This window comes from Centroberyx affinis, unplaced genomic scaffold (genome assembly GCF_046629955.1).
Source record: "Centroberyx affinis isolate AG114_WGS23_722 - 3 ecotype Tasmania unplaced genomic scaffold, CSIRO-AGI_Caff_v1 ptg002764l_1, whole genome shotgun sequence".
Classification (NCBI taxonomy): Eukaryota; Metazoa; Chordata; class Actinopteri; order Beryciformes; family Berycidae; genus Centroberyx; species Centroberyx affinis.
Genome location: NW_027280925.1, coordinates 462,578 through 478,702, shown reverse-complemented (window position 1 = coordinate 478,702; position 16,125 = coordinate 462,578). Strand labels below are relative to the sequence as shown.

The window sequence follows — 16,125 nt, the reverse complement described above, 5'->3', positions numbered from 1 at the left end:
CCAAAAAAACCCAAAACAAAACATGAAAGCATTTACACTCACTTGCCCACAACAGCTGTCACCATCAAGAAATCCTTATGAACATTTCCTGTTTGGTGTTTTCTTTAGCCACTGGCTTTTGGAATAGTTGCTGCAAGGCTATACCCTCCACTTAATACCATGCCTTGCAGGAGTTGGGGCACAATCTTGCGTGAGAAGTTATGCATCTCTTGACTGACTAACTGACACAGACCAACTCTGCCACGTGAAAATAATCTTGAAACAAGTAGATTTGCATTAGAAACAAGTGCAATTTACTCATCCCATTAGTAGATTTTTAATTGTAAGAAAAATAAGATTGTATGACTCAAATGACTTGACAAATGGATATTTTGTGCTGTGTTTGAACACTCCAACACTTTCTCTGCATCCCTGTTTTCAAGAACGAACCAAACATATCCAAGCACTTATGTATCACATTGAAAGGGAGAAAACCATTATATTGTCAAAGCAAGCAGACAGAAGTAGAGGCAGACAGTAAAGTTGCATGATGTGTTTGTTTATAGTATATAGAAGCTGCTTTTCATGAAATGATAATCTATTCGTCTGAGTAATAAGTGCTGCGATTATACAAGGTAGGAATGCAGACAGAGATGGAGCGTAAAAACAATCAATGATGGGAGTGCACACAGAGATAGAGTGACCAATCTGCTTTTTGTGTCAGATTCACACATTGTATACTGTGAGTGTAAAATGTGGTTGATCGTTCAAGAAAAGCACTTTGATGGCTTTGCTTTAAAATGGAGTTGACCGCTTACTGGAATTGCTGGAGATTGACTTGTTGTTAGCCGTCTGTCTATAGGTGGGTAAACTCAGGGTCACATTGGTGGAGTTGAAGTCAGACTCCTTTCCACACAGCAGCATATTGATACTGCCAATCATGTCCTCTTGGAAATCCAACAAGCCAGCAGCCTTGAACAGCATGGAGTTCTGCAATTTGGTTATCTGGATACAGAGAGGAGCGTGTGAAGAATTAAACAATGTAAAGAGCTTGAAACAAAACAGCCCGACAGGTCTTCCTTTGATGACTCCTATACAATATAATCATGGCACATCTGTTTTTGGCATCCTAAGACTTTTTAGCAATCACATAAACTTTGTATTTTCAGTGACTACTAATGTTACATAATAGGTGTGACCTAGGGCTGGGCAATATATCGATATTATATCGATATCATGATATGAGACTAGATATCGTCTTAGATTTTGGATATTGTAATATCGTGATATGGCATAAGTGTTGTCTTTTCCTGGTTTTAAAGGCTGCATTACAGTAAAGTGATGTCATTTTCTGAACTTACCAGACTGTTCTAGCTGTTCTATTATTTGCCTTTACCCACTTAGTCATTATATCCACATTACTGATGATTATTTATCAAAAATCTCATTGTGTAAATATTTTGTGAAAGCACCAATAGTCATCCCTACAATATTGTTGCAATATCGATATCGAGGTATTTGGTCAAAAATATTGTGATATTTGATTTTGTCCATATCGCTCAGCCCTACTTACAACTGAACATTTAGCCCACTTCGTAGAGACTACCGAGATATATATCGTGTATCGCCATTCAGCCTAAAAATACCGAGATATGAATTTTGGTCCATACTGCCCAGCCCTAGTGTGACCACTGACGTACAGAGTAAACTAATGTATTTCTGTCCAATATACATCGATTCGGATGCTACACAATAGCCACACTAACCTCCTCAATCACTGGTAATGCATCTGTAGTGGTTTTCCTCAGTAGTTCAGCTGTGTCTGCAGGATTCAGATCCAAAGCTGAAGGTAGCTAAAGAGGGGGTATGCAAAGTTGGTTTACAGAACAACAGCTTCCACAGGCATGGCAAAAACAAAGATGTGTAAATTATGCTTACAGTACTGTTTTGCTAATCAAAACATTCTTGATCATTATGGTCAATGGCTAGAGTTATACTTGTCATTTCAACATTATTTTGGGGTTTTGATTCTGAAATCATTAATGAGATCACACCCGTGTCCACACCTTGCCTGAAAATGTTATTTAAATGTATGTCTTCATTACCTGACTGCGTAAAATCTCAATCACCAGGTGAGCCTTACCATTGAAGGTCTAAAGAAAATGTGATCTGTAACTTAATGCATTCTGGCATCATCCCTATCTTCACTAGCATTTGATGATAAAAGTAATACAATTTCAAAAGCATTGAAATGACAAGTGTAACTTGCAAAAGTGTTCTACAGTGATAGTCTGAAGTACAAACCCTACCGCTCTAGGTAGCAATGGCATGCCCTTTCAACCACTGTCATTTCAAAATGAGAAGGAGAGAAAGAGACAGGGGGCTGGGCGACACTACACTCTAATTTTTAAACACACATTTTAACAAATAAAAACCCATTCAGAAATAACACTTTAGCTTGGCCAATAGCCAGGCCGCTTAGTGCTGAGTACATTAATTTAGGTTCAGTTTTACCCTCAGTGTGCATAGAGTAGACTTCATGATGAGACTGAGTGAGGCAGCATGGGAATCTCTCTTAGACAAATTTGAACAAAACAGCTTGAAATCATCACTAAGTAGTTGATGGGCAGAGAGATTTTAGCACTCTATCACATTAGGAGGCATATAAGGGGACCCCATGGCACAAGACCAACCAACCAAAGTTCATTTGTTAAACTCCAACTCCATTTTCCACTGTATTTACTTGCTATGTTCTATTTCACACAGGCTTGGCCCTCTGTCAGGGCTCTATTGGCTTAAGCACTCATCTAGTTGCCTCAGCGCACTGAAAATTTGGGGCGGCTTCATATGAGCCTGCAGAGGTGGTTTATCAAGTTGCACCTGAACCCGAGACAGCACAAACAGCACCTGGTGAACATTCCCCCAATACCTGGCGGAGGAGACACCGTTGGGTAAGTAGCCTCCTATGGATCGGAGTTCACGGACACTGCCTGCACAGGGTCTGGGGCGACTTGCCTCATAAGATCACTAGTTGGTTTGTGGCCTCCAGGGGAAAACTGCCATATCAACCTACTGGAGCTAATGGCGGTCCTGTTAGTCCTACAACATTTTGCCCCAGTGCTAAGTGTGAAGGATATGTTAGTAAGGATGGACAACAGGACCACAGTGGCCTTCATAAACAGACATGGTGGAGTACGTTCTGTACTTCTGTTGAAGGCAGCAGAGAACCTTTGGATCTGGGCCATGGTAAATCTTCCGCCCTCTCAAGGCTCTTCACATTTCAGGCCTGGAGAACACGGGAGCCTACCTCAAGTCAAGGGGCGGTCCCCTGTCAGATGAGTGGAAATTGCCTCCTGACATTGTGAGTCAGGTTTGGACTCTGTTCAGGAGAGTTGAGGTGATGTTTTTGCCATGAGGCAGACCATACACCGTCCACTGTGTTTCTCACTGATGCCCTGGGACCATGCTCCCGGGGCATCAGATGGGTGGGTGGATCATGGGTGGACGCACTCAGTCACGCACCATGGCCAAGACAGCAGTTAAAAGAGTGAGTGATATGTGTGCACTATCCTTCTACCGCAGTTGTTTACTGGTGAGAGTAACCTTAACCAAAACCTTAGCCCTAACTTTAACCAAAGTAGTTTTAGTTACCTAACCTTAACCCAAACCTTAAGTTGTTTTAGTTGTAATAACCGTTGAAAATGGCATGTCCAATTTGTGGTGGAGGAATGTAATCTTCACATAATTTGTGTCCACACACGTAATCTGTGTTTCAGACATAGTGCTCATTTGACAAAATTGTATGAGATCACGTTGTGGGTGAAATAGAATGATAGTTACATGGTAACTGTAGTTCTATGATCACAGGCAGAGCCCTCTAGCATGTCACCCCACTGCTCCATGAGTCAGTGAAGACAGGTGGTTACAGAGTTTAGGTGTGCTCGGTATATATAGGGAAGAGCATCATAAGTTTGTATAGACTCACCCTGATTGGCTGAGCATGTGCATGCACATTTTCAGTGCGCTGAGGCTATTAGATGAGTGGTTAAGCCAACATATCCTTGTTAGAGGGCTCCACCTGTGATCATAGAACTAAAGTTACCATGCGTAACTATCATTATTGAGTTTTCCATAGCTTGTGTGTGTTTCTTTTGGTAATCAGGGAAACTGATTGGAAAAATGATTTAACAGGAATGGCATAGTAATTGAACTGTGAAGACCTAAGCCACAAATGTTTAGAGAGGCTCAGATCCTTGGAAAATGTACAGTAATGAGTACTGCATTTCAATAAAGCCTCTGAAAGAACCCACCACTTAATTGCTTTTTCAGACAACATAAATTAAGCAAAATTGTTTTGTGGAATAAATTAATTAAAACACAGATTTTAAGGGATAAAAACTTATTTTAATAAGAGTTAAATTATTTAACGAACCAATGAAATTGCAGAGGAGATTATACTATCCTAGAGGGACTACAAAAATGTACTTTGACATTTGTACGACCTCAGTTGAGCACCGCATATATTCAAATGCTTTGTGTTTACTGCCTTCTCCATGTATTGTGTTCTAAATTCGTTTCCAGAAACCCAAACACAGAGTTGTGGAAGCGATGTCTAAATTACCCTCTGCCACTCACTAACTCAGTGATAAACTCTGACTTTTTTTCTTGTCCTTTTCTTTATGTTGTTGTTGTTATCACTGTTATTCAGCAACGTCAAGCTTAAAATGTGAGAGCTTGATGTTCTTTTCCATCCATTTGCTTGAGGCGCTGAAGAGCTTTTTCCCCATATCTTGTCTGGGCTTTCTTTTCAATGTCTGAAAATGCCTGTGGGCTTAAATTGTTCAAATGCTCTCTCCTACGAACTTCCTGCCTTATCACTTATTTATTGGATTTGCTGTCCCATATATTTTCTCTCAAAAATAAACTCAAAGAAAAGTGCAGGCTTTCATCATCCCGAAGGGAAGTCTGAGATTCAGATGAATCCAAGAAAACATTGGTTCTAATAAACAAATAATTTCCACCTGATTGCATGCATTTCTGACAGTCACTGGAGATGACACAAGGCAATGGTCATTTTGAAGGCTTAAACTGAATGGGACTGAGGATGATTTCTAACCCAACACTTAAAGCTACATGTAACCTCACACTGTGTGCTGTAAGTGGTAGCCTACTGTTCAATTAGAATCCATCCCTGTCGCTTTTTAGTGACGTCACCAATCTATAGAAACAGTCAGAGAAACAAAGGGAAATGTCTCCAAACCAAGTTTGTGCTATTTTTTTCATTTGTGTAACAAACATTTATGGCCATATAATGGTAATGTGGCCACAAAAATGTCAAAATAGCTATCTTACTAAAATAAAAAAAAGATCAGTGGCTGGCACTAAAAATGAATGTTATTCTGAAAAATGCATTTCTCAGGAAAGTTTACTAGCTACCCTATGCTAATGTTACTAGTGTGTAAACATTATTCAGTAAAAATACATGAATCACAAACAATATAGCTATATACCTAGGATCCAATAGTTGTCCCAGTCTATTGCTTCTTGCCAGGTTGACTCTGTAATGCAATCAAAACAGCAAAATGTACAGCAAAGTAGATTGCAGCAAAAAGTAGGCCTTGGTCCCAAATTTGGACTCCAGCTGGTGGCCTTTCTTTTCAGCCAGAGCCACTGACTGATTTTTTGGCTTCTCCAGAAGCTGCCTTTGTGGCTGCTTTTATTGGCCCTGACCACGAATGAGAGAACTGGGAGTTTATGTGGGTGCATATTTGCAGTACCAAACTTCCACATGGCATACAATGGCTTTCCAACCTCGCTCTTTAGCCTCGGCTGCCAAAGGACTTAAGCCACAAACTAGGCTATTCAAGCATTTCAGAATGTGTGTACATGCAGGTTCAATAAGTGCCATTCTGCCACTTCAAGTATTTAAGTGTCAAGAATGTCTCCTCCTTAGAAGCAACTTCCATTCCAAACACGATCTGATAAACACAGTCACACCACACAGTACATCACTGATGAAAGAACGTACATAAACATTCCTGATTAACACAAGGCTAATGAACAAGTAAACATGTCCTCCTCCATGAATGCACTCCTTGGGCCAATCAGTAACAAGATGCATCATCCCTCCCGGTTTCATCAAAATCGGACCGGTGGTGTAGCAGTTATGGCCTTTCAAAGTTTGAAATTCTGACCTTTAATTATACCGTCTCCATCAGACCTTTAATTATAGCATCTCCATTTTTTTCAAATGCCAGAACACAGTGCCAAAATGCATTGTCCCTCCAAGTTTTGTCAAAATTGCACCAGAGGTGTTTGAGACATTATGTTTGAGTTTCAAATTCTGACCTTTAATAACAGCGCCCTCATTAGGCCAATCAATGTAATTTATAAGGATAGCGGGATGTATGTAGCAAGTCTCATGTCAATCAGACTTGCGGTGTTAGGGACTTTCAAAGCTAGACATTTTGACCTTTACTTATAGCGTCCCCATCAGGCCAAGTCATGTGATTTTTTCAACACCAGAACACAGCGCCAAAATGCATCATCCCCCAAGTTTCATCAAAATCAGACCAGTCATGCCATAAGAGATATAACCACCTAGCCCCACACACTACCCACCCCACCTCCAGTTTCACTGCGTGGGGGACAAGGGACAAAAACACAACCTTACCTTGGAGAGCACCTTCCTTGTGTCCAGATTTCTGAGTAAAACTTGCTGGGTGTTGATCAGCTGCTGTGGACTGAGGGAGCAAGTAACATTTTGAAAAGCCTCCTTGTCAGCCAAGCTGCTAAATTGGACATATTCATCTAGATTCGTCCCCTCACACAGGATGCTCCTCAGTTTGTCTGGCCTTGGCATGCCGCTCATCTGAAAAACAAATACAAACTCTGATAGAAGTCGACAAACAAGTCACCTTTACATTTGACTATATTCTATTTATCTAAGCACTGTTCCTTGATGGTATTGATGTGTTTTGCGTTGTTGTGCAAACATGGCACCCTAAATCAGACGGGAAGTCTGATTTACGCATTGTTTTTCTTTTTAATTAAGTCTTATTTTTCTCAAGTCTCATCCTGAAAAAAAAACAAAAAAACAAAACAATGTACACACACGTACACCTACAGTCAGACTCACAGAAACAAAAATGACATGGGCATACACACACATGCATACACGCAGATCCACACAGAAGTGAATATCTCATATTACAGACAATTTTTATGGCATTTCTACAGTATGCAGTGAGACCAATTGAGACAGGAGATATGTGAGAAAGACAGAAAATGGAAAAGGCACACAAAACACACTGGGACTTTACAAATTGCAGGCACATGGTACAGTATGAACTCCAGTCCACCGAGCCACCAGGATGCCTCATGTACAGCAGAGATCTCTTAATCAGTGCACATTCTATTTGAGGATCCTTGTTAATGTGAGGCAAATATAATTGCCTTCTTGCAGATCATCTGATATTACTTGGTACATATCAGAGCATCAATGGAGAACATTTGAGAGACAAGACACTCATCACATCACAAAATTACCTATGCAGCTTCAAATGCCTTTTTTTGTCAAGTAAACTCAATACCAGAGATTGCCCTGATTAAAACTGGCAAGGCAAGTTGTCCCAGAGGCAGTTCATACTGTACACTACAGGCCAGGACATACTGCATTTTGAAATGCTCAATCACACTTTTTGCTGGATGTGGTCTTTTGAACATCTTGTTGCCAGATTTGAATCCATTATTTATGGGTAGAGTTGGAAAATCTGCTTTCAAAGCAGTTGGGAAACAGTTTCTCAATAGTCAATTTTCCTCTCTCTGAAATGCATGGTTTTGCTACACCTCAACACTAACATAAGTTATTCCAATCAGGACTCATCAGAACTTGGAATGGAGACTGGTTTTCGCAGTTTCCACCATGTGCAATGATACATACTGGGTTCAGGCGGATCTTTGCAGTCATCAGGCTTTCGATCACTGTTGGTGGAACGGACAAGTTGTCTCTCATATGTGTGGAGAATGTTTCATTGTCATCCAGAATGCTCCTCAGAGACACCGGTTGACCTTAAACATGAAGGTGGAGAGTGAGAACAAGTGTAGAAGAATTGGAAGTGAAATTGAAAACACATACAATAGGAAATACAGTATATCAGTGTTTAAGTAGCTGTGTAGTTGCTGAATAGCTGTGTAATGCTGAAAACTCTGAGGGTATATCGCTGGCAATCATGGAATCTTTTACATTTCATGTGTACATATAATATTTTACAAATGTAAAATCAAGCATGCAGAAATGACATTGCAAAAGTGCAGCAATTTTATTTTGTTTTGTTACACACACTGCGTTGAGTGGCACGTGGCAATAAAGCCCTGATAAATTACAGTTGAAATCACACTCTCTGGATGAATGTTGCAATTAAAGCCTTCATTGGTGCAAATAGGGGTTGAACACTGGAGCTGCATGAGTGAGTGAGAGCAGACAATTTGTCGCTAAACATGTATCAGATTGTTAACCAGCCATTTTCTCCTGATTAGTTGCCCACAGATAGTCATGATTTAAAAGAGCAAGCTTCAAAACCAATCGACTGTTCAATGCAAGCCTCCTCTAAACTGACAGACAGACTGGCTTCGCAAGACTGTGATCCCACTGTTTCTCCCACACCCAGTCACAGATCTATTCAACTACTCTCTGGGACTCCAACATGTGCAGTTGAGATGATGAAGGGGTTATGTAATTAAATTAGATTAGCCCTTTTGCAAGTGTAATACATGCAAGTCAGTCAATTATCAGTATAAGAGCGGGAAGTGACTTGTATTAGGTTATTCAAGGTTCAATTAAGATAAATGTTAAATAAAAATAACAATCGTTCAATACTGGCCGGAATTAATGATGCTATTCGATACACCACTCACATGATTACAACTCCTCCTAAACCCATCTTATTATTATGCCCTTCATGACTGCAGTGCCATCAGTAGGGATGAACAGGGGAAGAGAATGGGGAACCAGAACATGCTCTGGGCTCTTCCTGAACATTGTTGCCTTTCTGATTGAAGTGACCACCTGAGCCTTTTAATCAACCTTTAGTAAAAAAAAAAACAGAACAACACAATCACCTTTGTCACCCTAGTCCTTTGATAGTACTCCACTCCCCATTTCTTGTTAGTGACCTTTTGTGCTCTTGCCTCAGACGGCGAATCCCATTAATTATGCCCTGGCTTAGATCTTTGATGGATTTAATCTTGTATATTACAAGCCAGCGACCCCAAAATGCAAATGGTCCACAAGCCGATTGTTGAATCGGCAGGCCCCCCCTTTGCCTATTTGCAAATTAGGTGCCGTATGAAAATCTGAATATCATCAGGCTAAATGAGCCTAATGCAAAGCAGCAACTTATCAAGACAAACGATCTGTCAGACTGCATGGCAAATTGCAACATAAATAATCACGCGCCATTGTTTTTGAGGGATAAAGGAGAATAACAAATCCTCTAACTTGTCATCCTCATGAAGGGGATACTTTCCTTGATGAAGAGTACTTAACAAAGACATAGCAGAGTGATTGTTGCTGAGGCTGAATGTCTACTGTACCAATTATTTCTGAACCATTACTCAGTGGCAACAGAGCTTTAATAATTTAAGATCAACAAAAAAATGAGAATTTGTGCTTTGACCCATGTTGCTCTTCAGCAACTTCTTTGATAGTGACAAGACAGGAACAAAATATCCACATATTCATCACAATATCCTTACTGACCAGTGTCGTTATTTTAAGGTCAATGGCTCAAGACACTTGGACAACATGTAACATATTGGTGTAAAGCACACAGCTGTATTTCTGTTGGCGTATTTAAATGTCTATACCATTAACAGGGTTAGATAGTGAAAGGATTGAAGCCCATTGGTCTATGTCATCCGCCAGCCGCTGTGTTTTGCTGAGAATGGATCTGTTCACCAGGAGAGTCTGCAGCTCAATCAATATCCCAGAAATTCTTTTAATAGGAAGAGAAAAGAGACATTAAGTACAGTGATGTCTGCAAGTTTTCTGTTTTAGATATTGCTTGAATAATACTCACTGACAAATCATTGACATTCATCCTTAGATAATGGAGAAAAAAAAACATTGCAGTACATACATGGAGTTGTTGAAGTTGTTGACTTGACCCGGTGTCTCTCCTGGCGTTGGGGAGCTCAAACAGGGATTGTCAATGTTACACATCATACCCTGGAGCCAAGGCAGCACACCAGCCGACGGCATGGCTTTATTTGGATAATGACCTTGAGGAACAGAGGAGAAAATTCATTCATCTACCCAGTTGGATGCCTAAACCACCATTGGTGGTATATATGGAGGTAGTGATGAGTCACAATGGTAGGTGGAGTATTTTTTATGTTCTTACTGCTACACAATCATTTTGTCTCGACATTGCGACATGGCTTTGTAGGTATCAAATTGAAAGTTGTTACAGAAACAAAATGAAACTTTTGAAGAGCTGTCTTGAAAGTTAGTAAAATGAGTTTAAAGGTCCCATATTTTACTCTTTTACAGCAATTTAACACGGCATCCCCGTTGTAGTGTACAGCAAAAGAAAACACCTAAATCCAGCTTTTGTAGTGTGTGTTCCAGCCAATCAGTGCCTCCACTGAAAAGAACAGGAGTAGATTTTATGCTATTGAACCATTGCTCTAATTGGCCGCCTCATTGGGCTTTTGGCTCTGACTAGAAAAGCTGGAAAATGAGAGTTGTGAGTAGTGATGTTACTAAGGGCTGCAAATTAAAACACCTTGTAGAATCACATGATTTTTAAATAAGGAAACTATGGTAAAAAAGGGAGGGGTTTCAGATTTCACATTTTCTCAGCTATTAGATACAATGACAACATGCTTACAAATAGAAGGGCGAGGAAAGAAACATCAATATGGGACCTTTAACAAAGATAATTAGGAGTCAAATAAGGATCACTGTTACTTTCCTCGTGATACTGGATAAATCAGTCTTCTGTTGATGCAAAGAAATAGACAGTATGTGCTTGGACTTACATTGGCCTTTGTAAATTGGCTTATTGGTGGACCGCACCCACACCAGGATGAAGAAGAGAAAGAGAGGCCATACCACCTCAACTACCAGGCGCACCTGCAGAAAGGATGCAATGATGTTGTTGACATAATGATTTGTTTATGAAATTCAACCTCAAAGCATATTATGGCCACCGCTTACTTTGGTTTGTTTTCCTTAAACACAGGCCCACAGATATGATGTCACTGCTAAAATTCATAGAGAATCTCTCTGAAGGTAGTAAAAGTAAAATGGGTGGATATGTGAATGTGCGGACATTCCTTCAAAATGCCAACAGGAACTGAAGGTCATTTTTTGTTACTCCCTGGAGAATTATAACCCCTACTTTCATATCTTTACCCCACAGTTAATCTTCCTTTAAGAGGATGATCGGCAGACAAATGAAAGTCTTTTGTTTTACATAAAATGTCAAGTTAACCTACAACGTTTAAAGCCACAAAACTGGCTACAAAATAAAATGTAAATTATGGGGTTTCTAAATCCTTCTGATGGGCATTTTGGATCAAAGCTTTTGAGTGCTGTCATGTCGTTTTTTGAGAATACTCTGCCTGAAAACCATCAAACTTGTTGTACAGATACATATCATAGCATTGACAGGGATTACTCTAAAATGCAACATTTTGTGAAATCACCAGTTACGTATGAATCTCCTTTTCAAATTACTGGTTAAGGCTCTGAAAAGTGAATAACTGTAAACGACTGTGTGTGTGTGTGTGTGTGTGTGTGTGTGTGTGTGTGTGTACAGTGTATATGCACAAGCCCTCGTATAGCATATCTGTTTTGCTGTTTCTCTTGCTATTACATTTACTGGGATGAGGCAGCAAGTTCGGTTGGTGACTCCCCAAGCCAAATCCATCACACTCTCCTTATCTCCTCCTCTCCACACTCAGTCCCCTTCTGGATGAAGAGTGGCTTGCCAAACACTTCCTTGCTTGAATACAGCCACTTCAATACCTGTTAGCAAGCCCTGTCCCATGTGACATGCCAGGCTTTTATTTTAACCCAAGGGAACGGGTGGAGAGAGAGACCAACACAACACAAAATAGAAGACCTAAAGACTTCGCTTGTTTACTACTGTTTCTATCTTTTTTCTCTTCAACTAGTCCTTGAGGAATATTCCGGCAAAGTGAGTGATACCTCTAGACCCTACATTTCAAAGATTTCTGGACCATCTTGGTTTGATGAAAAATTCAAGCAGGATTCCACTTTCACCAAACTCACCTACATGCTTATTTCTATCGCTGCTGTCACTGAGGCAACACCAAAGCGGTGCAGTTTCTCTTCCTTGACACAAGTCAAGGAAACATGCACAAAGCTGAAGGGCGAGAGAGTACGATTTGTACAGCAGTAGATTTCACTTCATAAAGGTAATTCCACCCTGCTGTGAAGTGTTTTCACCAGCATGAAATATCCACAGGCGCACACAGCGGATGACTTCCATGGAGATATTACAATGCGGCAGCTCATCGTGCCTCAACTCTTCACCCCGCTGCCTCCGTCATCTAGGCTTTTACGCGTCTCTTGGCACACCCTCACTCAACACCCCCTCCCAAAGCCCTTGCCGCCAACCTCAGCTGACCTGGTCTGCCTGCACGCTCATCTCGCCAACATCTCTGGTGGAGTGACCTGCTTAGAGAAATCAAATATAAGGCTCCAGTCAGCCAAGCCACAGCTCCCGCTATGGTCCAATTTTATGCTCAGACCCTGTGTCTGAAGACGTACATGAGCACAAATGATGCGAGAAAACATCTTCTGCCGAGGTTGTTGACTTCATAATTAATCTAAAGGGCAGGCGGAGGTGAGGCAAACTCAATAATACATATACAACACATATTGCTTTTTATTTTACAGTGCCATGGCAACCTCATGAAGTTCTTCCTTTGTGAAGTGATGCAACAGTTTCTACAGTGGGGGGTTATTGAGGGGGGGGGATTGAATAATGAATATTGCACATTTTGTTTGGTGCATTATATAGCTAGAGACATCTACACACGGATTTGGATTTGATGGATAGGCCTAGGCCAAATCTTCAGTTGTAGATTTTGTCAATGAATCACAGATCAGGAAATTACAGAAAATCACATTGCATACATTTAAAAGAAACTGGATAAAATTTGAAATTCAGTCCTTTAATTCCCTCCAGTGTATGTGTCAGGGAGGATGTAGTTCTGCTGAGAGGGAGAATTATCATAATGTATTCCAAAGAAAGGGAATGGAGAGGGAATAGAGAGATCATGGGGACTTTCTCAATGTCTGGCTCCCCAGGCATTTGCCGTCGGACACCAGCGTCTTTGTGAACAGATAATCTCCCCCTATGAAATTATGTGAAATACTGGACCATAAAATCAGTTTCATGCCTGTTATAAAATCTTAAAATGCTTGGTGAGGCATTCATATAATTGGTCATTAACCTCCACAAGCCCTCCAGAAGCCCCATTGTCCTTGCTAACTCCCACTGGTTTTGTCTAATAACAATATTTCATGTTGACACTGCCCAAATATCCTACATTTCATGCACAATATCAGCATTGTCCTCTGATGCTTTTCAGGGGGAAAGTTAGCTACAGAAATCTTTCCGATACAAAAGGATAGCTCCCCATTCTTTATGGTGGTTGATAAAATTAACGAGGGGAATGTTTCCCTGACACAGGTTGTGAAATTACAAATGACTTTGCCTTGAGTTATCCAAAACAAAGTAAGAACTTTGATGAAAGCTGACTTTTGTGAAGATATCTTTTGTTCTACTCTGGTAACCAAGGCGCTCTACTGTGCTTGATCCCCTGACAAAACAAGTGGGTGGATGTTACTTTCATTACTGCAAGGGTATAAATCAAAGACTGCGCTGCCATTCAGTGTATCTGCCTCAAAACTGCCTTGTAGGCTGAACAGATTCCATGACAACTTTCTGACCCTTGAAATGCTATTCTGACCCATGGTGGCCTTCTTATAGTCCTGTTGCATGTGATCTCTTAGCCAGTGTAGGTGTCTGTGACATCACAGACAATCATATCCACCATACATCATTAGGTGATGGTGTGTAGGCTGGTGTGATAGTGATAGTGAGGTGAGGGGGTAATGACTCAGGTTACTGGAATCTGCCATGGCAAAGGGCTATGCAGTGCTACAATACAGTGAGTAACACAGGTGGCGATGGTCAATACTAACATTCTGGTAGCAAACGCTTTGTAGCAAAATCTTGATTCAAACTCATGTGGTATTGAGAAGGGAGAATTTGCAGCTTGTTAAACTTTCAACAATTTTGTCCATCTTCCAGTTTAAGGTTACACACATCAAAACTCTAAAAAAGAGCATCAAATAATTCTCAGAAGAGACAACACTTAAAATAACGCTTAATTGCCTGATAACAGTGCTGTGAGAACATGGCAATCAATCAATAAAGCTTTGGATGCCACTGGCTGCAACACAGTCGGTTGTTAAGAAGAGCCAGAAAGAGTATTTGCCCTTCAAACAAACCATTTAACATCCCTCACTCCCCATCCAGTTCCATTAGGCCAAAGGCTGGCTTTGTTAGGACTAAAATACAGGCAATGTGACATAACATTCACAAGAGATAGATCTCCAAAAATTGAAGGTGACACTTTGAATTGGTTGGCATTAAGGTAAGATTGTTCTCGCTCTCTAGTGAGGGAGTTAAAGGCGGCTTACATCGATACGAGACAATTTTCGTGGCAAATCCCTCCTATTACCTTTCCCTCCCATGAATAACTTAGTTGCCCTTGATAACACAACCCTGGGACCATACCCTCATTTTCCCTCCATTGCTGACCAATTTTAGCAGATATACGTTGATTTGCAAAGGGGGTGGCGGGCACAAGTGTACCTTTTGTCTCTTCCGGAGAGTGAAGTTCTTCCACAGGAGCAGAGTGAACTGCGTCAGGAGACCCATTACGCCTTATCCCGGCAATATCCTGCCAAAGCGTCGCTATGGCAACTGGCCCACTTAATAAACCCTGGAGGGAATAAAAGGCAGAGTTTGGTTTTAATACAGAGGAGCAATGCATCATGGGGGAGTGCCACTAATCATTCACTTCCCCAGGCCTTGGGGCTTATGGTGCAGCACCTGTTCTGTGAATTATTATCGCCTACACTCAGCGAAACTCAAGACTAGGCTATGTCTCGGCATGTGGAGATTACCCATTCTGGTTCTATGGTATAAGGGTATTTTACCAAAGATACGGGGCTGTTTTATTTAATGTACTGCATATAAATCAATTCATCAAAATCAAACAATCTTCTGTCATGTGGGTCCAGAAATGTGCATTATCTCAACCTCTTTGTCTCATGGCCATGACTGTGCCACAAAAACTCAATTAATCAGAATTATTGGTGACCGGTGCGCAATAAATTATTGGAAATTCATGGGCAACTACATCACTTTTCGTGTGGACCAAAGACTGCAGTAAAACATTTACTGCAGGTTTTACTGGCCTCTGAACACTGATTACATAGATAATAAACAAATAATAATCTGCCGTGGCATTTTATACTTGTGCATCAAGTATGACCTTTATTAAAAACTAAGTAATTCCACAACAGACAGACTCTCCTTTGATTATGGCTCGATCATTGGCCTGCCCTCAAGTTCCATTAATGGCTACAGGGATGTTAGTTCTATATGAGTCATATTATACACTTAACTATCTGTTTTTATCAACATAAAATTATTAGGCCCACTTTTCACTTGCTTTGAATGAAACAAAGCAGCCAAACCTCATTGCATTCCAACAGTTCCAGGCTGGGATGCTAACTCATGGTTAGTTGTCAGATATTGCCAGTATTTGGATCAATAACTCGGTAAACAAATTTGGGAGGGGAAAATTGTCTGCAATGCAGTTATGGATTAGACATTTAAAAAGTCTCAGGCACAAGTCTCTGTGATAACAGAGGTAGGCCATTTAGTACATATTCCAAATAAACTGCTTCAAATTTAGTTATAAATAAATAAAATGTATTAAAAAGCCACTAAACATCCAGTTCTTTGCTTCAACAAGAATTGCAGTGATCACTTTCAAAGTTGTCTCTACTCATTTGGATTGTGATGATGG

General features: G+C 40.6%; 1 protein-coding gene across 1 annotated transcript in view; it reads right to left on the bottom strand.

Annotated features, from left to right (window-relative positions):
- Nucleotides 1-14,966, bottom strand: part of LOC139657817 (phospholipid-transporting ATPase ABCA1) — a 144,788-nt gene extending 129,822 nt beyond the window's left edge. The window contains exons 1-8 of the mRNA XM_071535745.1: nt 14,901-14,966; nt 11,023-11,116; nt 10,119-10,260; nt 9,847-9,974; nt 7,922-8,049; nt 6,653-6,850; nt 1,746-1,832; nt 798-984 (exon numbers count right to left, since the gene is read on the bottom strand). Coding sequence (XP_071391846.1) covers nt 798-984; nt 1,746-1,832; nt 6,653-6,850; nt 7,922-8,049; nt 9,847-9,974; nt 10,119-10,260; nt 11,023-11,116; nt 14,901-14,966 — 1,030 coding nt within the window. The remainder of the gene's footprint in view (nt 1-797; nt 985-1,745; nt 1,833-6,652; nt 6,851-7,921; nt 8,050-9,846; nt 9,975-10,118; nt 10,261-11,022; nt 11,117-14,900) is intronic.
- Nucleotides 14,967-16,125: the final 1,159 nt, after the last annotated feature.